This window comes from Myotis daubentonii, chromosome 15, assembly GCF_963259705.1.
Source record: "Myotis daubentonii chromosome 15, mMyoDau2.1, whole genome shotgun sequence".
Taxonomy (NCBI): Eukaryota; Metazoa; Chordata; class Mammalia; order Chiroptera; family Vespertilionidae; genus Myotis; species Myotis daubentonii.
This window is the reverse complement of record NC_081854.1, coordinates 53,267,211-53,295,193: the sequence shown is the minus strand read 5'-3', so window position 1 is coordinate 53,295,193 and position 27,983 is coordinate 53,267,211. Positions and strand designations below refer to the sequence as shown.

Below are 27,983 nucleotides of genomic sequence, written 5' to 3'. Positions count from 1 at the left end.
TCCACCCAGTCGGCACACGATCAGAACAGGACCGAGCGACGGCACCTCCGGAGGAAACGCCTTAGCTCCCGCCGCACACAGCACACGAAGAATCGAGTTTGCTTTTTATTATTATTGTTTTACAATAAAAACAAATAGCTATGCTCTCAGCAAAACAAAACACATTTGTTTTTTAAAAAAATCACAGAAATGTACTAACAGCATTTCAAAGGTAAGGCTTCTGAAAGGTTTATTGAAATAAATTATCTTGGCCTAGACATTTACTCATCACTCTTTTTTCAATTACTTTTCAACATCCTAGAAATTTTCTGTTTAAAATACATTTAACTTTGCCAATAATTTTAGGTAATACTGGATTATCCCCCCCAAAGGACTATCATAACTGTTTTGAAACATTAAAAAAAAAAAACTTAATCTGATAGGACACAAAACTGAACTATGTAACCTATCACTGCATGTTTCAAATCCTTGAAGTTAAATGCGGGATGAGTTTGAAAAGGGCCAGGACCTGGGTCTGCTCCCAGCAGGTGGATGCCGCATCTTACCTTTCCGCGTTTAATTACCCCGACAGGAACAGTGATGAGAATGAAGGGCTCCAGAGAAGACGGGAAAAGTAGCTTTTATTTCTCCAGCAAAGCCCTGCAGAATGTCCTCTCCATCTTGTCAGGCCCGCATTTTACCCAAGGACAAACCCATAGCCGCTGGCACTGCCTAATTTACTTGACCAAGGAATTCAAACCATAAACCAAAGCTTGCTGCGCACCCCTCAGTGCTGCCCGCCCCCCACACATCTGGGGGCCAGTGACACGCAGAGGAGAGGACTGACACAGGGTGGACATGTGAGATGCAGCAGCACCGGCGTAAACGGAAATAAAACCAGCTCTGATTGGGGCTCAGAAAGGAAGTCCCAGATGGACTGGGACACACGGGTCACCAGCTCACGCTACCCTGGCTGCTCCAGGTATCGAACCAAGAGTTTTCCCAAGATGCCCTGCCGGCCGAGGTCCAGGGGCCCGGTTCCGGCCCCCGTGCCACTCAGAACGCCTCTGAGAACAGCATGAGACAGACCCTCCAGTGATGTGGCTCCCGCTGTACAGCCCCCTCTTCATGAACCTGCCCCACCCCCGCCTCCTGCCGGATCGGGGCTGACACCAGCACTGGTTGTGACTTACGCGTAAGGCAGTCACTGAAGCTGCTGGCCTCAGGGCCTCGGGCCTCCCGCTGCCTCCTGGTCTTCCCCGCCCCCAGGAAGTCCAGGCCAGGCCAGAAGAGATCATCCTACAGTTACATGTGCAGCGTTTCTAACGGGAGGAGAAATGTCACATAGAAAGGGTTACAAAAAAGGATTACATTTGTCAGCTGTCCAAACACTATGAAGACCACATGCTTTGTACAGCGGCAATGCAGTCAGGCCCACTTCAGACGCGGGCGGCCAGGCAGGCCTCTCCGGTGGGCGCGCTGCTCGGGGAGGCGGCTGAGCAGGGCCAGGAAGCGCTAGGAGGTCTGCTGCTTCTGAAGTCTCCGTTCTGCGGCCGCAGCCAGCATCCTCCGACGCAGGGTCACAGGGTCGGAGGCCGTGCCTTCCGAGGCCAGGCAGCTCTCTGAGGCCGAGTCATCTTCAGAACTTCGGTTCAAGAACCGCCTTGAACAGAAAACAAAGGATCTGCTTGAGGCGCAAGGGAAGCTGCGGAACAGACACGGAAACACACAGGATGCGTCTCTTTTTCACCCGTTTTGCAGGCACCTTCACGAAGCTGTCACTCGGCTCTACCCCGTGAGAAAGACCCGCCCCTGAGCAGAGGAGCAGATGTTCTCCGCACGGGATGAGGCGCGTCAAGAGGCCGCTCAGCTGTCCGTCCTCTGGCTGTCCGCTCCCCACAGTCGCACACAGCACAAGGGCACCCCCTGCTCGAATGAGCACACTGCTGGCCTGTCCCCAAGGGTCGAACTACAAAGCCCGGCACAGCCACGGGACAGCCCAGGTCCCGGCTGCACCGACGCTCCCGGGCTGGGCCCACAGCGTGTTGACCTCTCCAAGTCTGGCTTCTTCAGCTGTCAGCCTGCCAAATGGGTACAACTGCAGTGCTCCCTCTCCGAGCTGTCAACAGAGTCCAAATAACGGACAGAAAAAGCTTAGAGCACGCGGCACAAGAGTGCTGTCGGGTACATGTGGCTGAAGATGTCACAGAAGACGGGTGATGTGGCAGCTGCCAGAAGTCACCAGTGGAGCCCAGTGTTACCAGATCCTCTGGTTTCTCAAGAGGTTTAAAGCCTGACTGTCTAGGTCAGTGGTTGGCAAACTCACTAGTCAACAGAGCCAAATATCAACAGTACGACGACTGAGATTTCTTTTGAGAGCCAAATTTTTTAAACTTAAACTATATAGGTAGGTACATTGTTATTAACTTAATTAGGGGACTCCTCAGGCTTAGGAAGAGCCACACTCAAGGGGCCAAAGAGCCGCATGTGGCTCTCGAGCCGCAGTTTGCCGACCACGGGTCTAGGTGGCATGGAGTGGCTGCCCACGTTGGCACCTGTGTGAGACCTGCTGGGGGCCTGACGTGACCAGGGCCTTCGGCCCACTGGCTCTGTTGGGTGTAGACGGGCAGGGCCGCAGGGCCACTCACTTGCGCGCCTGCTGCAGGAGGTCGTCCTTCCGCTGGACCAGCATGCGCTGCCTCTCGTCGGCCGACTTGGAGAAGCGGCTGCCCCGGGCCTCGAAGTCCTCCCCCTCGCTGGGCTCCGCCTCCACCTCGCTGAAGTCCAGCGCCTCCTCCAGCCGAGGACTGAGGGCCAGCGGCACGCGCTCCGCCTGCACAGGAGGAAGCGAGGGGCCGGGTGAGCACAGGCCGCCCCCCGGGCAGATGTCGCCTGGCCAGAGGCCCCAGAGCGCAATCTCCTGGACCCAAAGGGGGGGCCGCGCATGGGCGTGGGCACCAGGAAGAACAACCTGACTCACACGGAGCAGGTACACAATCACACCCATGCCTGGACACGGCGCTCTTGGAAAGAAAAACGTTACCCACCAGTTTGCATTCTGGGAATTTTCTGTTCAATTCTAGTAACTGCTCTACAATTTAAACACGTCTTATGCTCACCACACAAACTTTATCCCCTCTCCTGGCTCTGAAAACAGTGAAGCAGATAAAAAGGGTAAATTCTACGGATCTTTTTAAACGAAGTAAGATCATGTGGCTCCTGGTGTAACAGGATATGAACATGGGATTCTCTCGGTTTGGGTCCCCACATGCGCAAGCAGGTACCGACCAGCTACGCTCCTGTGACCAGACACAGACCCAGCTGCCCAGTGTCAGCGTGGCTGCCACCTCCAGGCCATGACAGAGCCAGGGGAGAGGCTGCGGACAGGCCTGTCTGCGCTTCTCTGTCACCCGCACCCACACTTCCCTCTGCCTCAGTCAAGCAAATGAGGGGATTTCAGAACAGTGTCGCCCGACTCATATCCCTCGAGTCTGGGGCACAGAGGGCCTGGTGTAACCAACACACTGAGAAATCGGGAGAAAGAAACTGGCTTATCGCAGGTTAACAACAAGGCTGTGATGAGAACAAGTTTGGTTCCACTTGCTCTGTGTGTGGGGGAGCAGGTGTGGGTCCTGCCCAAGAGTGGCCCTCAGAGGGGGATGTGACCCCCATGCAGGGAGGGGTGACCATAAGAGCCAGCTCAAGTTCCCAAGTGTAGGCAAGGTTTCTGGTACCTGAAGGGGCAGGGAGATCTCAGAGGTAATGACACAGGGCATGCACACACACTGGGGTCACATGCCCATCTAACCTCTCTCTCCCTGAGCCTGACCCTACAGGAGTCAGAAAGAACTGGTGGTGAGTGGAGGAGGATGCACACAGCTGAGGCAGCCTGCGCTGGGTGTTAACCTTAAACACTGAGACAGACGTGGCGCACGCCCTCTCTTAGGCTCTTGCCCTGAGCACCACGAACTCTGTAAAAGGCAGGACTGAAGACCACTGCCAGGCACACACGTCTCCTCCCCAACCCCGTACTCTCCCTCCCTCTGGCATGCAGGCCTCACCTGGGCCGCAGTCTCTCCCTCGTCCAGGTCACCGTTGGGCCTGTCTGAAGGACTGTTCAGTGCAGGTCTGATGCCATCGGACCGCTGAAAGAGACAGCACCACAGTCAGTACAGAGCCGACCGAGCCTAAAGTGCAGGCACAGGGAAATCTGGAGGCAGAGGGAGCTACGGTCCCGCCAATCTAAGCCCCAAGGCCTCCAGCACCGAGAAATGGAAACGCTGCTACAATTACAGACCGTGTCACTTCTAATAGCAGTAACTGCACAATAACAAAGTGACAACAGCAGGTCACACGACTACACGCTCTGTGGGAAGCCCCTGATCTCAGCACCTCATTCATCTTAGTGTCTATGAAACAGGAGCTGTTGTTCTTTTCATTTCAGGCCTCAACCAGCGATTTTGGGAGTTGGTGTCTACACAGCAGCTCCTCAGCTGTCAGGAGGGACAATGCATTCAAAAGCTGGATCCCAGAGGCCCCCCGTGGGACCAGCTGTAGGCAGCCCCACCCGGAACCTGCTTGATAGCAAACCCCTTACTAGCCACCTTCCCTTCCTCTTCTCACGGCCCCATGAGCCGCCTGTGTTTCCTGGGACACTTCGCAAATTAGTTACTGAATCCTTGTCCCAGGTCTGCAGCTGGGACGCCCAAAGCCAACGGCAAGGTCAAATAGGTGAGGACCCGCGAGCTACAGCAAGTATCCCCGCCACTGACGCCGAAGCCAGGCTCATTCCCTCTGCAAAGATTCTCAAGTACTGGGTTTTATTCATAATCTCCATGTTTTTATATACGGGAGTTGAATCATTTCTTGATAGATGATTCTCTGGTCCTGCCACAAAGCTTGCCTGTAAGGTGTTAACATTTCTTGTGCCATCATAGGGGTTATATACGGGCCAGGAAACCTGACCTTTTTAGAATGGAACCCCATGCCGATGCGCAAAGCCCACCGGGCCGAGGGCGTTATCTCCTAGAGACGGGTCGGCAAACTACAGCCCGTGGGCCAGATTCACCCTCCACCTGCCTTTAGAACTCGGGCTTTACTAGAACACAGCTGCCTTCGTGCTACGAGGGTACAGGTGAGAAGTTACAAAGAGGCTCTATGGCTCACCACGCCTAAACTAGTCCTATCTGCCCTTCACAGAAAAAGGATGCCAATCCTTGTCCAAAAGGAACCAATGCTATGACCTGCTGGACTGACAAGGGTGGGCTGGGTTGCAGGGTATGTCTACACACACACTCACACACAAAAATAACGATCTAAATACATTTGTTCCTGTCTTAATCTGGGCCTCTTTGGTAGGTCTGTTCTCAGTCATAATTTAGAAACCCTTCATTAAATCATAAATAATATCTAGTTGTTAAAGTAACTAAGTCTCTAGAGCAGCGGTTCTCAACCTGTGGGTCGCGACCCCTTTGGCAGTAGAATGACCCTTTCACAAGGTTCGCCTAAGACCATCCTGCATATCAGATATTTACATGACGACTCATAACGGCAGCAACATGACAGTTATGAAGTAGCAACAAAAATAATTGTATGGTTGGGTCACAACATGAGGAACTGTATTAAAGGGCCAGAAGGTTGAGAACCACTGATCTAGAGGATCAAATCTTTGTGAAGACAGAATCCCTCTGTCATGCTTAAGACCCCAGGTTACCTGTGTGGGAAAAGGTACTTGAATCCGTCCTTCTAAAATGTTGTCTGTGGTTATCTCAACTGAGCGTGTCAGCTGGAGGTCCTGCAGCACGAGCGGGTATGGGACCTGGGGAAACATCTCCTGGATCTGATGAGCCTAAAGGAATACAAAGGTAAAGGCCACAGAAACGTTCACTCCCAACAGCTCCTCCCGGAGGGCCTGGTGTGGCAGGCTCTGGGCCCTGACTTGGCATCTGCAGATCCCCACGCACCACCCTCCCGTTATACCTCTCCAGGGCACAGCAGGCACCTTGAGACATCGACTTGAAAATAAAAAGGGACAGAAGTCCAACTGGATCCTAAAACAGGCTCAACGAGAATATTCCGGTTTTCAAAAGTGTGCATTAAGTTGGGTATAAAAATGTGTTCTCCTTAAAGACATAGTTCCAAAAAGGAACAAACTTCTGATTCACACCCCATGGGTGAAATTCAAATGCATTTTGTCACATGAAAGAATCCCGACTCAAAAATTCCATTTATATGACACTTTGGAATAGCAAAATTATAGTGCTTGCCCGAGGGTGGAGGTGGGGAGAGAAAGTGATTACAAAGGGGCACCGTGGAATTTGAGGGGAAGAGGAATGGAACTGTTCTCTATGTTGATAATGGTGGTAGTTACACAACTACATGAGTTTGACAAAAATCACAGAACTGGATACTAAAAAGGGTGAATTTACTATATGTAAATGATACCTAATCTGAATAAAAAGAATTATAAAAAATGTGAATTGCTAGCCCTAGCCAGCTTGGCTCAGTGGATAGAACATCAGCCTGCGGACTGAAGGGTTTCAGGTTTGATTCCAGTCAAGGGCACATGCCTGGATTGTGAGTTCGATCCCCAGTGTGCAGCGTGCAGGAGGCAGCCAATCAATGATTCTTTCTCATCACTGATGTTTCTATCTCTCCCCCTCTCCCTTCCTCTCTGAAGTCAATAAAAATATTTTTTAATTAAAAAAAAAAGCATTTGGTAGGCCTAGAACAATTATTAATAAAAGGCATATGCTTCTTTCCAGTCAATAATCCCCCCACTAACTATTTTGGCTAAAATCAAGAGAGTCCAAGAATGGCCTGGATCACAATAGAATGAACTTCACGGTACCCAGAAAAGGTCAGATTATCTGCCACAAAGTAAAAAAGAATTTTGCAAACCAGTTTCAAAATTTAAAACACAAGAATCTGAGTGATGTCAGTGAATAACTAAAATGCCCCTAAAAATCCTGTCGTTCCGCCAGAGCAAAGTTAGGACCAAGCAGGTTGCTCTCAGCGCACACGTGTCTAGCCTCCCTCCCCTCCCATCACTAACCCTCTTCTCAGAGCAGCTGGCGGTCCTTACCATCGCGTTAAGCTGGGAGTTGCTGGCCTGCGTGATGCCTAGAATGTTGGTGGTGTGCATCACTTCGACTGAAAAACTCGGCAGCCAACTTGCAATCCGGGACCCTGAAACAGAGAGACAGCGCCGGTGTAGAGATCTGAGCAGCACTCCTCCTAGGAGAATGCCAGGAGAAATGTGAACGCACCCAGTTTAGTCCTGGGATTCACAGAATTCGACAGGATGAACTACAGGATGGGCCACAACCCCTGGAATTTTAAGTGTGTTTTTTACACTTGCTCCTCTCCCCCCTGCTAGGGGGCAAAATGTTCATATTTATGGGCAAACAAACAGGGCACCAGCTCTGCTTCTGCTTCAGACACCACTGGAAAGGCTGCTCCGTGGCCTGCGTCCCAGGCTTGAGCACGACACCAACGCAACCAGCTGTCACCAGCAGTTAGCTGTACAGAGGCCAGTAGCGCTCCTTGCAGGCATTTTACGACTCCTCCTCCCTGCCCCACCGGCCGCCTTCACACAGAACCTCGCAGAATGCCTGGGACACAATAACCCCTCAGTGCTATCGATACCTGCTGAACATTCTCAACTGAAACTGAAATGTTACATTACAGTGGCCTGTAAGGGCCGTTTATAACTGAAACAGCATCAACCCCTGGGTACTGTTTCAGAGGTTAAAACCCGCTCACCGTCGAAGTGGAAGAAGTGGTTGTGCTGGTTTAAGCGAGGTCTGCCCTCAGCAGCTGCCACAGGGACCAAGTTCTCATCCAGGTTCTCTCCGGGATGGTCCTCCCTGACGCGATTGTTGTCGGCGATGTTCAGGGACATTCTGCATGTCGGGCAGGAGGTGTCCTGTTCTAGCCAGGAGCGAAGACAGGAGCTGCCAAAAAGTGCACAATCACCTCTCCTCAGCATATTGTGTGAGAACTCACCAGAAGTACTCTGAATGTATCAAATGTGTTGTCATTTTACTTTCTATTTACCACTAGGTGAGATTTAAATGTTGAGAAACATCTGTTGACATTACCTCTTTGCCCTACTTCACTCTAACATACTTCTAGAATGTTCAGCTGTGAATATTAATGCATTCACATACATGGTCATCTACCAAGACCTTTCTCCAATACGACTTCATCACACGGCTCACCATCTCCCTTCCCAGCCCTATTTGAGCACCTGAAAATGCAGGCGGCTGAGTTATTCTCTACTCCAACGACCTGTTCTCTCACGCTACGTTAGCTGCCCACTAACGCCGTCATAACCTTGGCCTTCTCTTCAAAATCCCGAAGGGCACCTGGTCAGGCTGAGGTCACGTCCCCACTCCCCTGCTAGGATTCGTATTGAGCACCCGCACGCCCCGGGCAGAACACCAATCCCGCGTGGCCCTTCCCGAGCTCCTACTTGTGGAAGAGATGGCCACAGGGCAGCTTCCGTGCAGCCTGCATGGAGTCCCAGCAGATGGCACAGTCGTCGTTATTGACAGCCAGCTCCTCTGGAGTTGCAACTGCAAACCTGTGACGACAGAATGCGCCCGGCAGGAATCAACTCCACAGCGTATTCCAAGCACCGCTGTACGGACAGGAGGTGTCTTGTAGCCGGGAATGAGGACAGGCGCTTTTCTATCAGCACAGTCACAGAGGAGCCCAGTAAAAAATTGCCACCATCAAACACAGTACACCTGCTCTCCTTCATGGCCTATCAAAGAGCAAGTGAGGGGTTTACAGGCAGGAACTTTGTCCTGACCACGGCTCCTGTTAGCGATGACTCCAGGAAACATTTCTGGGCAAATCAGAGGAGTGAAGACCCCCAGAGAGCCAAACAGTCCCCTCGGGCACAAAGAGGGTCCCCATTAATCGCACACTTTCAGGCTTGTTTAGCCTCAGGCTGGCAAGTGAGTGCCTCCTTCAATGCGGGTAAAAAGTATGAATGTGTGTGTGTGCGCGCGCGCGTGTGCGTGGGTGTGTGTAATAAATGCACATGAGTAAAGAATAAGTGAGACCCACATTCTTAAAATAAAGAGGACAGATGCCCAAAGAAGCTCCCATATAATAATGATGATGATAAAAGTGACATAATAATAAGAACCTAATATTTATTTAGGGTGGTAAACACACAATACAATATAAAGATGATTATTGTAGAATTGTATACGTGAAACCTATATAATTTTATTAACCAATGTCACCCCAATAAACTCAACAACAGAAAAAAAAAGAACCTAGTATTTACTGAGCACATGCTAGTACGCAGTACTAGAATATTCTAAGTTGACTGCACCTAGCCTCCCATGAATCCTCCCAATAGTTCCAGGAGGAGGGTTCTGCTATCATCCCAAGAGGAAATACATCGAGTCAAAGAAACCGCTCACAACCACAAGCAGGTGGGGATTCACAGCCAGGCAGGCTGGCCCCAGAGCCTACAATCTTCCCCATCCTGTTAGCAGCTCACAAAAGCAAGTTCTCATATAACCCGGGATCGGTTATCATTAAAGAGCTAAACTGAGACAATGTGGGCCATGTCAGCTTGCTCACCTGGCTTCCATGTTCCCAACAACATGCAAATAGTTCTTGTGCCGGCGGATCCGGCGCTGGACCTCATGAAACAGGTACCGCAGCTGCATGAAGATGACCAAGCTGGCCATGGATAGCCAGATGTTGCCAAATAACTTAACAAGAGGGGAAGAGAGTAAAATACACATGAAACATGAATGTGAACCTGCGAGTGATGAAGGGGAGGGGTGCAACAGAAGCTCTTATTGTTAAGTATTTGGATATGGGAAGAAGCAGTAAAGACGACAAAACGTTAACAGTGATCTCTGAGCGTCTGTTGGGGGGGAGGCGGTTTTTTGTGTTTTTTTTTTTTAACAAAAACTACATTTTTTCCTTTTAAGAGGGTATATTTTCAAAGTTACTTTCAAAGTATTTAGAAATGTGCGAGTCTAACCCAATAATTTTTAAATACTTCTTTAATAGGCTTATCATTTAAATAAACCGCCTGCCAAATATGCTAATTCTCATCATTATTAGATCACTTAAGTGCTAACCAATGAAGGAGTTCAACATTGTCATTTCTTGAACACCAAAGTAAAACGTAAACAATGAAGGGGATTTAAGTATAAAGACATTTTTTACCACAAAAATGGAAAATGTATGACTCATGAAGTAGCTAACTCTGCAAGAATTCCCATTACCATCTACAAAGAAACCGCTAAATATTAGAACACACGGAAACTATGGGGAGAGGAATTCCCTTAACTTTTTGCTAAAGAATTATCTATGACTTGGGCAGCAGAGTTAATAAGCCTCCCAGGAGAGTCAGCAAACTTCCCCTGAGCTGGGCGCACTTTATCCCCCGTGGCAAAGAGAGGGGCGGGCACAGCTACGCTCATTGGCATGGTCTTACGTGGCTCATCCAGCAACGTTTCCCTCCTTACTGTACTAACAGGGTTCCTGATTCTGAAAACCTTCGCTCGCCCTGAGAAAACTTACCAACATGTGGATGTGATGCATGAGATCCAGAGATAAGAGAGTGAGCTCCATGACAAAATCTGTGTAATAGACATACGTCCCCTTGCCTTCCCATGTCCCTTCGTGATTGAGGTCCCAAAGGTGGATCACGTATCTGCCATGAATACAGAAAAATCGTCTTAACATTCTTCTGTTACAATTGAATTTGGTTTAAACATGATATAGGAGAGTCACATTTTAATAGATTTTATACATTTTATATCTTAAAATCAACTGTATGGATAGATGTCAATCACCTCCCTCCCGAATTTCTACTCACCGCAAAATTACATGAGCAGTCCTCACTGTGACAAGAAGAGACTGTAAAAAATAAAGTCATATTTTTCCTTTTAGTCAAATTTAGGATTCCTTAGGCCAAACTTACTTTTATAAAATGATAAAAGTCAAACATTGCTCAGTTCAATTTAAAAGCAGGTTGTCAAGGGGTGCGGGGTGGGGACTTGGATGAAGGGGGTCAAAAGGTACAAGTTTCCAGTTACAAGAATAAGTGCTCGGATGTAATGTACAACATGACTATGGTTACACCGCTGTGTGGTATATTTGAAAGTTGCGAAGAGAATAGATCCTGAAAGTGCTCATCACAAGGAAAAAAACAGTTTTGGTACCGGTATGAGATGATGGACGTTAACGAAATTTATTATGACAATCATTTCACAGTATACGTAAGTCAAGTCATGATGCTGTACACCTAAACTTATACAGCACCGTATGTCATTATACCTCAATAAAACGAAAAGGAAAAGAAGGCAGGTGGTTCAAGTTTACCAACCATTTTCTTCCATCTGCTTCAAATTTCCATGGACTATTTTCATCATCTAGCAACCCAGCTCCTCTGAGCCCTTTACTATTGACAGGTGACAAGCAATTACACCTGTCCATCTCCTAAGGCTGCCTTCTACAGTCTGAAGTCATCCTCGTAGTTGGATGATCACTTCTATTTTATAAGCATTCAGTGACACCGCTGGTTACCGAAGAAGGTTTTTGGGGCTTGGTGACCCCACACCCAAAGTACAGTTAGACAGCACTCCCCGCAATGTGAGCACCTGCTCTCCACGCAGCGCTGTGTGCACTCCCTCTGCCCACAGGGAAGAAGAGAGAATAAAGGAAACAAAAACAAACCAAACCCTCGTGGTACTTGGTGTTATAGAGATTAAGATTTTCCTCTTAATCCACCAGAATAGAACTGTTAAATTAATATTTGAGATTAGGACACTCCCAGTTATAAATGGAAAATATTTTACCATACATAGAAGAGAAACACTATAAATATAAAAATATAATTTAGCTCAAAATAGCACACCTATAGCATGATAAATTATCTTAAAAGAATAAACAGTAATGAACTAAAATAAAACATGTACTATAGTATTATCCATAGGCCTAATTTAAGTGTTTTCATTTTTAGGTATACCTTGTTCAAAGGTTGGCTTAATATTAATTAAAAGAGAGCCAAAAAAGGAAAACACAATATTATTCAAATGATTGTTTATAATAAAATATATCTAAAATATGCTAATTAACACTAGTCAGTGTAAAGTTTTAGACAGATATTTTCAAGAGAAAATATAGGCCCAGCTGGCATGGCTCAGTGGTTGAGCGTCAACCTATGAACCAGAAAGTCACGGTTCGATGCCCGGTCAGGGTACATGCGTGGTTGCAGGCTCAATCTCTAGTAGGGGAGGTGCAGGAGCCAGCTGATCAATGACTCTCTCTCATCATTGATTTTTTATGTCTCTCTCCTTCTCCCTTCCTCTTTTACTGATATTATTGAAATCAATAAAAATGTTTTTTTAAAGAGAGAAAATATAGTTGTATACTTTTCACATATAGAAAGTACTCAACTAGGATTACAAATGTTTTTATTAAGTACTTAAATGTTCCTTTCCTAATTTTACTTACACTACTATACTCAGAAATGAATGCTATTAAACAAAAAAACTTTAACCCTATTCCAACAAATTCCCAATTAATACTTTAAACTTAGTGTTTTTGGTATTAGCTCATCAGCTTTAATATATTTATTTCTTTTTTTTTCATTAATAATAGCTATTATGGACAAGATAAAAAGTATTTTGTCTTTGGCCTGAGGAAAAAGCAAAAATCGATATTTTCAAAAAGGTCTAAAAAGCAAATTTTAAAATATACATGAATATCAAATTATTCGTTCAAAATAATATATTTTAAATATTAAATTATTCTATAAAATCTTAATTCCTGCCCTACCTATGAAAAAACAAGTATAGCATACTCCTCTTTACTTACTACTAATCATTGCTTATAGTGTCTTTAAGGGAAAAACTTTCCTACTTTGGAGTCTCTGGACTTAGATTGTGCCACTTGCCACTCTGGAACCTTCAGCAATTCACTTCACCCTCTATGCCTGAGTCCCCATCCATGAACAGGAATAATAAAATGAGTAAGTACATGTAAAAATGAGTCAATACACGTAAGGCATTTAGAACAATTCCTAGTAGATAGTAAGCACTACTTAAATGATGGCAAAAATAACCACTTTTAGATTGTAGAAAGAATTATATGAAATAACACAAATGAAAGCATTCAGTACCAGTACCCAACACAAAACAGACTCAAAAAATGCTTGTTAAAATGAAAAACAGGCCGAAACCGGTTTGGCTCAGTGGATAGAGCGTCGGCTTGCGGACTGAAAGGTCCCAGGTTCGATTCCGGTCAAGGGCATGTACCTGGGTTGCGGGCACATCCCCAGTAGGAGATGTGCAGGAGGCAGCTGATCGATGTTCCTCTCTCATCGATGTTTCTAACTCTCTATCTCTCTCCCTTCCTCTCTGTAAAAAATCAATAAAAATATATTTGTTAAAAAAAAAAAAAAAGAAAAACAGGTGTCCATCTGTCACTGCATGGGTGCAAATACCTGTCCGTCCTCCTCTAGTTTCCTAGAAAATATTCAGAAATGGGATCAGAGCAAAAGCCCGTCTGCATCTTACCTCCACAGCCATGAAAGCCAGGGTGTGCATCCCGTGGATGTAGCCTGTGACACAGCAGATAACCGCTAGCCCACAGCAGGAAAGCAGCATCGCCATCAACAGAGACAGCACTCGGCCATGGCTGCTCATCGGTGTGGTGGGAGAAAAAGAGAGCTGAAACGCACAAAACAGGAGAAGGAAGCTCATTCTTCCTCGTGGCAGTGAGAAACTCCAGGTTAATCTTGGTGGCTTTGCTTGGGGCTCTGTGCTTAGCTGCGTGGCCCAATGCGAATCACAGAAAAGCACCCCATTACCAGATGGCCCAAATCCTCCAACCAACCAAAATATGAGCATGAGATGAAGTATGGAGCTCTTTATCATTTAATCTCCTGCATATAACCACATACATTATATTTTATCTCAAATTCTCAAGGATCCTCTTACCAGCAGATCATAAGCCTCTAGAAGCAATTTCCAGAGGCACAGGGGGCCCTCTCCTAACATTTAACAGGGCTCAGCACAGCACCACTCCTGTTGTTTCTTTCTCATCTTGCTCTAGCTCTCCTCCCCAAAACCACTTGACGGACACTTGGAGTCTGCCAGGACTAGGACAACTGAAATGTAACCAGGTGCAGACTTACTGCTATAATGCTATGCTAACATATGCAAGGAGAGGCAACAGCTCGGAAAAGCAGGCCTGGAGCTATAGGTCCTGACGGGAAGGTGTGGACAGCAAACCGGTTAGGGAGGCGGAACTGTGTAAGCTGCAGCCTTTGAGACTGAGCTAATTCACACAGAGGGCAGGAGCCGCTGGCCCACGATGACGGGTAAAAAGGGGCAGAAAAGGCCGGGCGTGGGTTTTACTGGCGGGCAGAACTGCAGGTTATCGGGTGCATGAAATGAGTTTGGGAGCACGAAGGGGTGAGGGCTCACCTGCAGAGCTCTGATCTGACCTAAAGCCTCGATGCAGATCTTGTGCCCAGATGGAGAAGGATTCACTTCTCCTGGGACCAGGGAAACCAGAGAGCTAATTCAGTCCTTGCCCAGGGGTGGAAACAGTGTAAACTAATCAGAAAGGAGAGCTCCGAGAACCAGACTAAGAGGGAGCAAGTGGAAGGAGAGTAGAAGAGAAATTTCTGGAAGAGACCAGCATTTACTCAGTTTGCATATGAAGGTTTCTTGCGCTGTGATAGAAACAGTCGGTGTAGGTGAACTGGCCCACGTGGCTGTGATGTAACACGGGACTGGAGGGGAGTAAGCCTCCCTGCGAGACACTGACCCCGCTTTCCTTAGCTGCAGCACAGAGTCCCTCAGAAACAAGCAGGGGGGCCCTCGCCGTTCGGCTCAGTAGATAGAGCATCGGCCTGCGGACCAAAGGGACCCGAATTCGATTCTGGTTGAGGGCACGTACCTCGGTTGCAGGCTCCTCCCTGGCCCGAGCCCTGGTCAGGGCTTGTGCAGGAGGCAACCCATCAATGTGTTTCTCTCACATCGATGTTTCTGTTTCCCTCTCTCTTCTCTCTCTAAAAATCAATGGAAAAATGTCCTTGGGTGAGGGTTAACAAAACAAAACAAACACAAACAAACAAAAGAAAAAGACAGTGGGTACCGTCCAGGAGCCTTCCTCTAGAGAGCCACCCCAACATGCCCCACATGGCTCATTCACATTAAAGCATATAAACCTGGCGAATGTGCAACACAGCAAGCCAAGGGCGAGGCTGAAAACTCACATATTCAAATCGGTCCTTGCAGAGCTGAACCATCAGGTGCAGAAAGACAAGTCCGGCAAACCAGAGGCACCACATGACCACCTCTCCCACTGTCTGGACATTCAGCACCCCGAAAATGAAAATGAACTTGTAGAAAATAAAGTTCCAGAACTTGTCTTTGAGGTGCTACAAAGAGAAAGATTTACAAAGGTTAGTACCATCACACCTGACCAATTTAAGAGAAGTTAACAAACAAAAGCTGACTTCTATGGAGAAAATATTCTATTCTCAGCTCTATCACTTGTCCACAGAAAATAAAAGGCAAAGGAAAAAATAAGCCCTCTGAAGACTAGAGAAGTCGCCTTGAAAGTAATTTGCAAATTCTGGGTTGTAATCCTAAATCACTTATGGAATTTTAGCCACCAAAAGGGGAGAGCTATTAGTCTAGCGCCTTATGAATTAAGTAACACATATACTTCCAACTCAAAGTAGAAAAGAATGGTGGGGGCTACAAGTATTTTTACCATGTCTGCTCTCTGGATTCTTACAACAAACAATAGAAAAGATAAGACTTTTTAAAAAATCCTTAAGATTAAAGAATAACATAAGCTCATTGGCAGCCCATAATCAATGTAAGTACCAAAAAATGCACAACAAAAAGGCATCGGCATTAACATTTCACTTATCATAAGTAAGAACCTTTCCAATGTCAATGAATATTCTCTGAATATATATCATTTAAGTGGTTACAGATGAACACTGAAACTGGTTGTAATTTTTCGCCATTCAGAAAATGGTGTGATGAATGTCTATGAGCATCTATTTCTTCACCATATCGAACCATCCACCAGACTTCCAAAGAAATCATGAAAGTGCACATCCCATGACCAGTGCATATCTGCCTCACTGTACTCTCCCCTACCTACACTGAGGACTTCCAGTTTTAAAAATCTTTCCTGTACTGGCCCTGGCAGGTGTGGCTCAGTTGGTTGGGCATCGTTCTGTGCACCAAAAAGTTGACAGTTTGGTTCCCGGTCAGGGCACATGCCAAGGTTGCAGGTTCGATCCCTGGTCAGGGTGCATACAGAAGGCAACTGATCTCTGTTTCTCTCTCACATCAATGTTTTTTTTCTCTCTCACCCTCCCTCTCCCTTCCTCTCTCTCTAACCGCTTCAATGAAAACATATTTTTAAAAAACTCTTTCCTATACTGTAAAAAGGGCAATGAGGGGCATCTAGCCAACAGATATTAAAATATACTATCAAGCCATCTATGGGAATGATGAGATAAAAATGTGGCTTCTAAGTTTACTTTCTATATAGTTTTGAATCATGTAAATGTTTCACAAAGTCAAAAATTAAAACAGAAAAAGCAAAATTGACTAAAAACTGAACTTGAACCTAAATGTGTAACCACTTGATCCACGACGATGTAAAGCATGTTCTTGGGAGCTTTTACAGATGGTGCTCTGAGGTACACCCTCGGCACAAAGAGCAGAATGAGCCAGGAGTCCTTGGTGGGGTATCCGTTTCCAGATCTGGGGCAGGCAGAGCACAAAGTGAACCTAGAACATTGTGTGGCCTCGTCTGAATCTTCCCTCCGTCATCTATTTGCTGTGTGACTTCCGGAAAGTCACTTAACATTCCCATGCTTTGGCGTCCCCACCTATAACATGGGTCTTTTCAGGGCTTCTATCTCATACTCATAAAATGTTGGGGAACTAAGTAAGTTAAGAGAAGTGCCATAATAGGCATTGAGTGCTTAAAACACTTCCTGGTTCTAAACCTCCACTTTACAGTTTAACATTTGTCCCATTTTAGGTTGTCTTTGCCTCTGGCATTCCTCTAGTCTTGAACTTTAAGCACTCACAGAGCAAACCCATGTCAATTCTGTGGAGTCCTAGCTCAAAATAATGCTTAATAAATGCTACTGGATGACATTAGTCAAAAAGCCATCACAGAACCGCCTGACAATGCTCTCTATACTGACAACACTGAACACAGAGCTGAGGAACAAATGTGCCCATTATGATTACCGCAGGTCTTGAAAAAATCTCTGGAATACTCTGAGGTTGTTTTCTGTACGTTTCGAACTGATCCTTAACATTTTAGAAAAAGAAAGCAACAGTATCTAAGGCCCACGGTGCCAGCTCAGTCCATCAGCAATTAGATGGCTTGCCTGGCCTGACCAACTTCTGGCCCACAAGTCAAGTTTTTCTTGAAGAAGAAAGCATCAAAAGAAGCTTTGTATCTTCCCCAAAAAAGCCGACATTCCACTGATCCCATCTGGGAGACCTCTGGAGTTATTTTGGAGAAAGTGATGAGACTAATGAAAAGTCTCCGGGAAAACAAACAGTCCTGCTCATAACAGCACCCAAGCGCTCCACCCCCACAGTAAGTGCATTTCAGCTCTGAACCAAGCCCTTGCTGATCTGATAACAGGAGATCTGGGTTGAAAAGGGTACGGATGGAGGGAAGCCATTGTACTTTTAATGGAGTAGGTTCCTGTGTCTCACCACTGAGATAAGATAAAGTAAAATACAGTTTGGTTTGTATGTTGTTATTTCAACGGCCAGTTCTAAATTCTTATTTTAAAACACAGCATTCTATACCCTAGCCACTAAAAGCTTTGGGGGACTGCCGATCTGTGCAGTATCTTGTGGAATAATTCATTCTTGAAAGCATGTCCTGCTCACATATGCATTCTAAGAATAATGTCCAATCAGACTGTCTCACCTAAAAGAAGAAATCACCTAATTTCCTGCTTATAGAACGGTCCTAAATTACTTTTCCAAAGGGAAAAATTAAAATCTCTTCGTAAATTCCTTTGGAAAAGAATTCCATACTTTAAAGACTGATAGTTATGATTATTCAAACTAAAATCTGTGCATCTTTTAAAACTATGTTCATAAAAGTCATGGGTAAAGCAGCTATAAATAAAGCGGGACAACTTGGCTACACTGAATATGGTCTGCGGATGACGTACAGTATTTTTATCAATGCTAACTTCCTGATTGTGACCACTGTGCTCCAGTTGTACGAGAAAATGTCCTTGCTCTTAGGAAATACACACTGAAGTATTTGGAGGGAAAGGGCCGATGATGACCACAACTTACTCTCAAACAGATCATAAAAAATAAGTATATTGCCAAAACCGGTTTGGCTCAGTGGATAGAGCGTCGGCCTGTGGACTGAAGGGTGCCAGGTTCGATTCCGGTCAAGGGCATGTACCTGGATTGTGGGCACATCCCCAGTAGATGTGCAGGAGGCAGCTGATCGATGTTTCTCTCTCATTGATGTTTCTAACTATCTCTCTCCCTTCCTCTCTGTAAAAAATCAATAAAATATATTTTAAAAAAAATAAGTATATAGAAATAATAGGCACATGTTAATGCAAATGAGACAAAATGTTAACTGTGAATCAAGTTCTTTGTAGTATTCGTGCAACTTTTCTGGAAATTAGAAATTATATCAACTAAAAAAAATCTGGTCCTAAGAATCCATCCTTGCCGCCTGGACTTACCTGTCTCTCGCTCACTCGAAGAGGGCCGAACACGATGCATTGGATTAGCTTAGCCATCAACATCAAAACACAGCAAGCAGTGTTGACTAGAACCTGCACACAAACCAAAGAAAGAAAGTTTGCTTCCTTCTGTTGAAAACCAAAGCAGCTCTAAAACTTTATGTTAGGAATCCAGCCCTCATTCCCAATGACCAGCCTTTCCGGTTCTCTGCCAGCACAAGGTAAGTAGGATCTGAAGGGCGCACTTTCACAAGGTGGGGTGGGTACACGGGAGGGAGAGGCGCCGGGAAATTCACAGGCCTGTTCCACAATGTACCTCGAGGCCACGGTCCCCTTTAGTCTTAACCAACCGTGGGTACGCTTTGTGCTGCATGTGGAGAGCTCTATGTACCTTACCAACTGTAGGTACATCGTTTCCTACATTGAGATTCTGATCGCCGCAAAGAAAAGTTTTCTAGAAAATGAGGTTTATCATGAACAGCAAAATTCAGTACCCAAATACCCCATCCTGCCTGTCAAACAAACAGGAGGTGGGGAGGAGAAGGTGGGTGGTCACAAAAAAGTCACAAGAGCATGAAGAATTGAGAATCAAAATACATATGTGTATTTTAAAATTCATTGTAGTGGGACAATTTGCCAATCAAAAGGTACTCTATGCGTAGTGTTGGCCTTAAAGGCTCAGGGACATTGGAAGGGACTGGAAAACAAACCAGTAAGGAGGTAGAAGAAAACTGGCAGGAGGGGCTGAGAACTGGAGGGCAACCATTAAACTCCAATGCAAACGCAAGGCCTTCTTCAGCAGTAAGTGGGCATCTTTTTAAAATAATTGGTCGGTGTGGGTCGGTGGTTGAACGTTGTTGACCTATGAACCAGGAGGTCAAGATTCGATACTCAGTCAGGGCACAGTAGGGGGATGTAGGAGGCAGCCAAACGATGAGATGTTTCTATGTCTCTCTCCCTTTCCCTTTCCCTCGGAAATCAATAAAAATATAATTTTTAAAATAAATAAAAGAGATGGGCAATCTAATGCTTACAAAATGAAAGAGTGGGCTGCCCCTGACCATGAGGCTAATGTGGCACAACACATCACTGGTGCTCAAATGATTTTCAAAACACTGCATGACCCCCAAAAGCCAAAAAAAACCTTGATACGGACAGTAACGATGGCTTTCATTAGAGCAAATGAAAATGAACACCAACCCAAAGTAAAGGTTGCTTCAGTCTTTGATTCACCAAGTTTACATGAAGGTGGCCATATTCCTCTTCCCAGGTCATTTTCCCCCTCTACTTTTAAAAGAAGCAAAAATGTTTGTTTTTACTGAAAAAGGAAGGAAGGAAGGAGAGAGAAGAGCCAGAAGAGAGTCATATAAGGAAGCAAGCTCCCTAAGATCTCTCCAGGTTCCCCTCAGCATCTCACACATCATCCACCCTTTATTAGAGTAGCCCTGATTCATTAGGAAAATATTAAATTATGTTTAGTTCTATTCTGCCTGCCTAAAGGGGCAAGGAAGTGTGTGACACATTTTTAAAGAACTGAAACAAAAATAGTTCTGCTGAAAATAGAAACTGTTGTGGTAATTAAATCCTTCAAATAACCAGGGGGAAAATCTCAAATTAGTTATCCAAAACATCCTGTATCCCTAAGGTAGGACTCCCGGTAGAACAGCCCATTCAAAACATTCCAACAAATGGCTGAGGATCCCAATTTTTAAGGCAATGAAATAGATAATGAAAAGCTCACCTTCATTGTGCTTCTAAACCAGTCAATGGAAACCTCTCTCATGTTAAGAAAATCGTCCTAAGACAAAACCACAACCACAACCCCTCAGGCTACAGCCCCCAGCTGAACAAGATTCTTAAGATCAGTCAAAAGTGCCCTAACCTAACTACAGACGGTTTTAAAGAGTTCTTCCTGCCTTTTCACGCAGGCAAAGGAAATGAAATGAATCTCACATTTAGCTCCTCCACTCAAAGCTTTTCAAACCTAGGTGACACAGAGCTTGGAGATATCTAACAAGCAGGCTGCTTGAGAGCAAAGGGAAGAAATCAAACCTAGGGTTGCTTAGTAACTGCTCTAGCCCAGCAGCATTCTCCAACACCTTAGACTACAAAACAAAACAAAAGTATTAGTTCCTATTTCTCAGTTAAACTTTTAAAAAGAAGTTTTTCTAAATTCAAAGAAAGGTGTACAGATTTTGTATCTTTGATTTTTAAGAGCCCAAAACAAAAAGCCCTCATAATCCCATCACCCACATATTACCATTTCCTATTTTAAAAAATATATATTTTATTGATTTCAGAGAGGAATGGAGGAGAGAGAGAAACATCAATGATGAGAATCATTGATCGGTTGCCTCCTACACGCCCCCTACTAGGGACTGAGCCTGCAACCGGGACATGCGCCCTGACTGTGACATCCTGGTTCACAGGTCGACTTCAACCATTGAGCCACACCTGCTGGGCTCCTACTTTAATTTCAATGGCAGAGTTAAATATTAGCAAGGGTAAGAAGTGTGGACCCTGAGAAAGAAGTTACCAAGAAGGGTTCCTGGTGACTAAGTGGGCTCAAATGTAAAAGCAGAGCACAGCACCCATTTCTAAGCAGGGTCCTCTTCACCCAGATTGCACTGAGCTACCTGCAGGCACTGTGTTCCTGCTACCTGAACCAGCCCTTATAAAGGAGTTCCTGGAATCCTATTTCAACCACTAGGACCGAGGCATTTGTAATCTATTCAGAGCTGTGAAGCTATATCACCATCAGCATCTTGACCAACCAATCAGAATGGCTCCATTCTGACCAATCAGGACAGTGCCTTTTGGACCAATCAAACTATGAAGACTTGGAGTCCTCATTTGCATGAAAACAGAAAGTCGGCTGCACTCTGACTCAGGGAGTTCACTTTCTTTCCACTGAGGAGTGAAGGCTGTGTGTCTCTGACTAGCTGAAACACTGAAGACATCTTGCTTGGAGCAGAGTGGAGCAGACCAGCCTGGAGCAGAGCAGAGCTGTCCGCCAGAAAGGGGCCTCACCCCAAGGCCCTGTCACACCTTCGCTTCCTCATTGAGCTGTAACACTACTGAGCAGATCCAAGCCGTGCTGTTCTCACAGCCCTGTTGTGTCATAATTGAGCTGTTTGCATTCAATCAAGTTTCCTTCTTCATCGCACCTCCAACTGGGGATTCCTGTTGGCACTGAATGAGCGCCAACTACAATCAGATGACAGAAGGGGAAAAAGGCTTGAGAAACTATACAGATACTAGAAAGGGAAGTTTTGGTAAAAAAAGAAAGAGATACCATTTGCGAACTTTATAGAAAAGCTCAAACTCTACATAAGACTGGAAGCAACTAAAAATTTATAGGGAAATGTCTTAATTTCACAAATATCGTGTCATTCCAAAAAGGATAGGATAAATTCTCTCCTTTAGAAACTAAATTACAAGCTAGTCTGACCTTCGAGGAAAAGAGAAGAGGTGATAACACATGGTTTAGCTCGGTTATCGCTCTGTAACCTTGGGGGTCTGTTCATGTGGTAAAATGCTGGCCGCCAAGGGGCATTATTCATGAGCCTGTGATGAAATGTGGTTAAACTACCAGGAATTGCTTCAAGGACATGATGAATATGCGTATTTCTTAGTCTATTTAACACCAGCACTAACTCCCGCACCCCCACACACCATTTACCTCCTCCCTTTAAGGACAACGGGACTGTATTACCTCTCTGCAGCCTCCCAGGGGCAAGTATAAGATGCCAATAACATGCAAAGAGGCATATGGACCCTTATTACACTTGTATTCCCCTTTTCGCAATACTAGGGAAATAAATGAGATTATGTACGCAAAGCACTCAGTACACATCCAGCAAGTAACCAAATAGCAGTGTCTTCCTCCTGAGCTGGAAGGTTTTTCCTATATTGAGTTGTTTGTTGAGGCGTATATCCTATTATTTATCAGTAGTCTCTTTCTACAACTCCAATATTTATGGAGCTAACATTTTTCTCTAATTTTCTTTGGAATATTCAACTCATACAGACTCAAGCCTAGTAAATTATTTTCAGTTCTGAAGTTGTATAGTTCTGTGAAAATGGGCTCTTCAAAGCAGGAGTCAGCAACTTTTCCTTTAATGGGCTATCAGTTAGTAAATATTTGGGACCACACCTGTCATATATTCTTCCTTAAAAAAATGTAAAAACCATTAGTGGTTGACAGATTGTACAAGAACGGGTTGGGCCTAACAGGCCATCACAGTTTGCCAATCTCTGCTCTAAATGGTCAGTTTACTTTTATCCATTTTTGTTTCTGGTGATTATTTTCCCTTGAGACTTCTATTTAAATTATTTTATTTGCATATAACTGAGTCAGATTTGCATATAATTAAGTCATTGTTTCATATTTCTATTTCACCATTTTACCATGTCCTTTTGCAATTTCAGAAGCAAGTTCATACCCAAAAAAAACCCGAAAAGCAGAAAGGAGGAAGTAATAAAAATAATGAGTAATGAAGAAGTGGAAACGCCAAAACACCTGAACAATTCACAACCATGATAGAATGACTCAAGGGGTACCTTAATGGAAGGATCATGTGGAAAGGTAAAATAAGCCTAGAAATGAATAACAAATAAAACCTATCTGGAATGAAACTTTCTAATGGAAGTTCTAGAAAGACACGAGGAAGCAAGTGATCACGTGAAACCTGAGTATTTGCCAATATAAGAGTCCTGGCGCCTCCTCTCCAACCTGCTCTCAATGTCCCCGCCAGAGGGCCACCCCGAGTGACGTCCTTGCAGGGAGGAGGTCTTAGGTCACTACACCTCCTGACTCCTCCCATTCCACTGCTGCCACAGACCGTCCCCTGGAAAATCACCTCATCATGACAGCCCCTCCTCCCCTGAACCCTATGGCCCAAAATAATGTCCATACTCCTTAGTGCTGCGGCTAGATCTATAGAACCCGACATTAGCCCCACACCCCATCCTCTCCCTAGTCAGTTCCCTTCCAGGGGTGTGCCTCAAATCGCCTTGGACATAAATCAAAATGAAGGTTCCAAAGCTCCCTCCTTCTCCCTGGAATTGATCCCCAGGTAGAGCCTGAGAATCGACATCTTACAAGTCCCCCAAGTGAAAACGGACCAAGTTGCCTGGTGTCCACACTTCGAGTAATACCTTCGGAGGATTGCTTGCCTCTTCCTTGCTCTCACAGAGGGGTCAGTTCCCCCACCTCCTGCGTCTCCCCTTAACCTTCCCAACTAACCTCACTCTGAAATCAGGAGCCACTAGCGTTTCAACAGCCCAGTTTATGGACCTGTCTGTATACACACTCTACACTGTCCACACACCACTCTGAGGCGGTTTTCTCTACCTGCAATGCCCTGTGCTGCTAGCTGAGATCCCACCCATCTTCCAAGGCTGGGTTCAAATACCACCTTCCAGGCATCCTTCCCGAGGCACCGTTTCTCTTGCTTCCAAACTCCACCATATTTTCTTTGCATGCCTATTGTCACTTACCAAATTCTGCCTTATCTGTATATGGACTACTTTTGAGGGGAAGGGGAAATGTTCACAGTCGTGCCTCCCAGAGTGCTGCAAAGGGTACCTTTGAAAGGTTTTTGAGTTTATTAATCAAAACCTCCTGAGATGCCATCAGACCTGCATGAATCCGCATGAATTTGCTCTATGAAGATACATTTCAGAGATTCCAATTGCTGAACACTGGCTAGCAGGGTTTGCGAACTGGCAGAAAGATCAGTTTTTGTTTTGTCTGGCTTGGTTTTTAAAATGGAATCGGGATGTCTTTGGGCAGAGCACAGAAAGGCTCCGCTTTCACAAATGCCCCACCGTCTGTTCCCCGGATGATGCTGTCTCTCCACCCAGGGAGTCTTCGAGACTGTCAGCCCTACTCAGCTAGGAAAGCACAAACTGTGTACTTACTGGGTGATGAGGAAACCTTACAGCAAACACATGGAGGGCCTGAGAAACCAAGGCAGGCCAAGGTGAAAGTATGAAAACCACAGAGAAACCATGGAAGAAAAACAGTAAGAAGTTCAACCGAGGAAGGGAAAGCCTAGCAACAACAGATAGGCACAAACGGTACATTTGCTTGAGGCATGACCGCTATTGAAAACACTAGGAAGAAAAGAAAAAAAATGTCTTTAATAATTTTCTCCGGAAAAAGATCAACAGGCTTTGTTTGTTTTTATGAAGAGGTGTGTTAACCTTGAAATTTGAACACTGGGCTCTGTAAAAAAAAAACAAAAAAAACCCAAAAAACAAACTCCTGGGGGAGGGGGGGAAATCATTAAACAACACCAGTGGTGGTTCTATAAATACCATAGTGGATCCCTCTCAAAGATTCATTTATATCCTAGACTTAAAAAATATATCAAAAACTATCATCTTAACACGTGGCAAAAGCACTCCTCACATCACTTGGAAGTTGTTTACCTGCTAACTCAAATGCAAAAATAGATTTGAAATTAAGAGGTGGGAGGAGTTCTTTCTTGATATGGTGCTGCCTGGCCCAGCTGAACGCAGAAGTGGGAGAGGGGAACTTCGCCCCCCGACCCCCCCACCGGCCACACTGCCTTCTGCAAACCTCTTTGTCAGGAGGCCCACAAGTCCCACCGCTTCTAATGAATGATAACACAGAAGCTGCACACCACCTACCCACTGGAAGATTAACCTCAGTCCTGTACAGCCGACTCTCAACCCCAGGCGGGAGCTGGCAAGCTGGGGACCAGACCCGAGACGCCCCAGGACACCCAGCTGAGGGACTTAAACCCGGGAGCAGTGCCTCTCAGCCTTCCTAACGCCACGACCCTTTAATACGGTTCCTCGTGTGGTGGTGACGCCCCCATTTCATTGTTACAAACGGAACATAATGAAAGCCTGGTGATTCATCACAAAAACAACGTGTGATTCTGTATGTGTTTTCCGATGGTCTGAGGCGACCCCCAAAGGGGTCGCGACCCACAGGTTGAGAACCGCTGCCCTGGAGCAAGGGGCGCGCCCCGTGGGGTTTGCAGAAGAGGCGCCCGAGGCCCAGGTGGGAGCCGAGTTCCCGGCCCGGTAACTGCGGACCCGGCGTCCGTCTCAACCCGCGAGCCCAGCCTTCCTGCCCGGACACGGTGCCCATTCTGCCGGGGCAGACACAGCGGAAACCCCGTTTCAGAGGAGACACCCCGAGCGCAAAAGGGGGGGCCGCCCCGCGACTCCCCGTGTTGTGCTGTCCGCAGACCTCGAAGGGAACCGGGGTGAATGAGTCATCACGGTGGGGCAACAGGACGGGAAGCTCGGTGTGCAGGTCTGTGACCCGAGGGGGGCAATCAGAGACCAAGAGGCCAAAAAAAAAAGAAGAAAAAAAAGTTGTGGGAGACGCCTCTCCCCCGACACCCATGTCCAGGCACACGCAGCCCCTGGGCCCGGGCTGAGGACTCCCAGAAGCCTCTCGACCCCCCACGGCCCCCCCTCCGCCCCCCGATTTCATGAAAGCGCCCGCAGCTGTCCTGCCGAACACGCACCCCGGTGGGGACCCCTGCTCTTTGGGGTGTTCCGGTTTCCTCCCACCAGGCCCCGCGGACACCCCACCAGGTGTTCCCCCCACGCGCCTATCACCCCCACCCGCACGCGCCCCGGCCCCTCCCTCCGCCCTCCCCTCGACCCCCGATCTCCCCCGGACCCAACATCTCGGCGCCGCGCTCCGGGACCCGCCACCCCCCGCCCGCCTCGCTCTCGGGGGTCCGGGGAGGGGGACCCCCGCCCCAGCCACGCCCCCCGCAGATAATGGGGCCCTGGCGGCCGCCGCCCCCCGCGCCCCCCGCCGCCGGGGCCGCCTCGCTCACCCACACGAACAGGCTGTCGGAGAGCAGGTACTGGGCCACGTCGCGGAGCCCCGGGCCCCCCGCGCTCGGCCGGGCGATGGCGGCCGGGTCCGGCGACAGCGGGGCCGTGAGGGGCTCCGGCTCGCCCGGCCCCGGCGCGGCCTCGGCCTCGGCCTCGGGCTGGCTGAGCGCGCGGTAGGCGCTGACGATGGTGCCGAGCAGGGCCAGGCCGCTGAGGCCCGCGTAGGTGCGGAGGCTGGGCCAGGGGAAGCGCTCGAGGAAGAGCAGCGGCATGGCGGGCGCGGCGGGCTCCAGCCCCCAGGCCTCCCCGCGCTGCGGCCGGGCTCCCGCGGGCTCTGGCGTCGCTGCCGCCGCTGCCGCCGCCGCGCCGGGCCGGGCCGGGCCGCTCCTGGCCGCTCGCGCCGCCGCCGCTGCCGCTGCTGCCCCTGCCGGCGCGGAAGAGGCTCCGCGGGCTCGGGGCGGGTCGCCGCCTCCCGCGGGGAGCGGGCGGGACGGGCGCGGGGGCGCGGCCTCGGTCCCCCGCCCCCAGCGGTCGCGCCGCCGCCTGGCCGGGTAGGGCCGCGGCCGCAGGCCCTGGGTCCCGGCGCCCAGCATTCCCCTCCGCCCTCCGCCCGCTCGGCCGGGCCGCCGACCCAACCGCCGCCGCCCGGGGCCGAGCCTGGGCGCGTCACTCGGCGCTGACGGCGTGGAACGCGGGCCGCGTGGCCCGGCCGCCGGGCGCGGGGACCCGGACCTCCAGGCGCCGGGCCGGTTCAGTCCCTTTAACCCTCCCTCTCCCCCGTGTCACCCTGAGCCCCTCTGGGGGCCCAGCGGCTGCCCCGGGGGCCGAAGGGGATGGGCATAATGGGGACTAATAAGAGGACCTGACCCCAACGCAGACCATTGATGGAGGCTTCGATGGGTCGCCAATAACCGATCGAGTTTCTGCGGTTCACTGGGAGCCTGGAGCAGGAAATAAAAATGCGTTTCCTCCTACACCGGGTAGGAAATGTAAGATGGAGTCACTACTTCGGAAAGTAGTCTCAGTTCTTTAAAAAGTTCAACATAAGAGGGATCGCGGGACCTAGCAATTCCCCTGCCGGGGGTATTATAGCCAAAGGAATGGAAACACGTCCGCATACACCTTGGAGGCTGGTGTGGATGGCAGCGTTGTTGAAACAGCCAAAGCGGGGAGGGGACCCTGGTGTCCATGGAGGGATGAGCCCAGAAATAAGGGGTACGGTGGAATTTTATTCGGCCGCAAAAGCAGTCAAGTCCTGACATGCTACAACCTGGACAAACTTGGAAACCACGTTAAGGGAAAGCAGCCCAGACCCAACACATAGTGAGATGTCCAGAACAGGCTAATATATCTGCAGACGCAGAAAGTAGATTCATGGTTGCCTAGGGATGGG

The 27,983-nt window shown here is 47.6% G+C and overlaps 1 protein-coding gene across 2 annotated transcripts; it reads right to left on the bottom strand.

Annotated features, from left to right (window-relative positions):
* Positions 1 to 92: 92 nt before the first annotated feature.
* Positions 93 to 27,057, bottom strand: AMFR (autocrine motility factor receptor). 2 transcript variants are annotated; one of them, XM_059667989.1, is made up of 14 exons: positions 26,590 to 27,054; positions 18,755 to 18,847; positions 15,254 to 15,418; positions 13,545 to 13,697; positions 10,841 to 10,881; positions 10,543 to 10,675; positions 9,586 to 9,719; positions 8,456 to 8,566; positions 7,744 to 7,934; positions 7,064 to 7,167; positions 5,693 to 5,827; positions 4,041 to 4,124; positions 2,628 to 2,812; positions 93 to 1,642 (listed from the first exon to the last, which is right to left on the bottom strand). In XM_059667989.1, exons 1-14 carry the CDS (start codon positions 26,860 to 26,862, stop codon positions 1,495 to 1,497), a joined length of 1,950 nt encoding a protein of 649 aa, XP_059523972.1. In that variant the 5' UTR covers positions 26,863 to 27,054; the 3' UTR covers positions 93 to 1,494. The 2 variants fall into 2 exon arrangements, with proteins under 2 accessions (XP_059523972.1, XP_059523973.1); XM_059667990.1 differs by lacking the exon at positions 4,041 to 4,124 and having other exon boundaries at positions 26,590 to 27,057.
* Between the last annotated feature and the right edge of the window lie 926 nt (positions 27,058 to 27,983).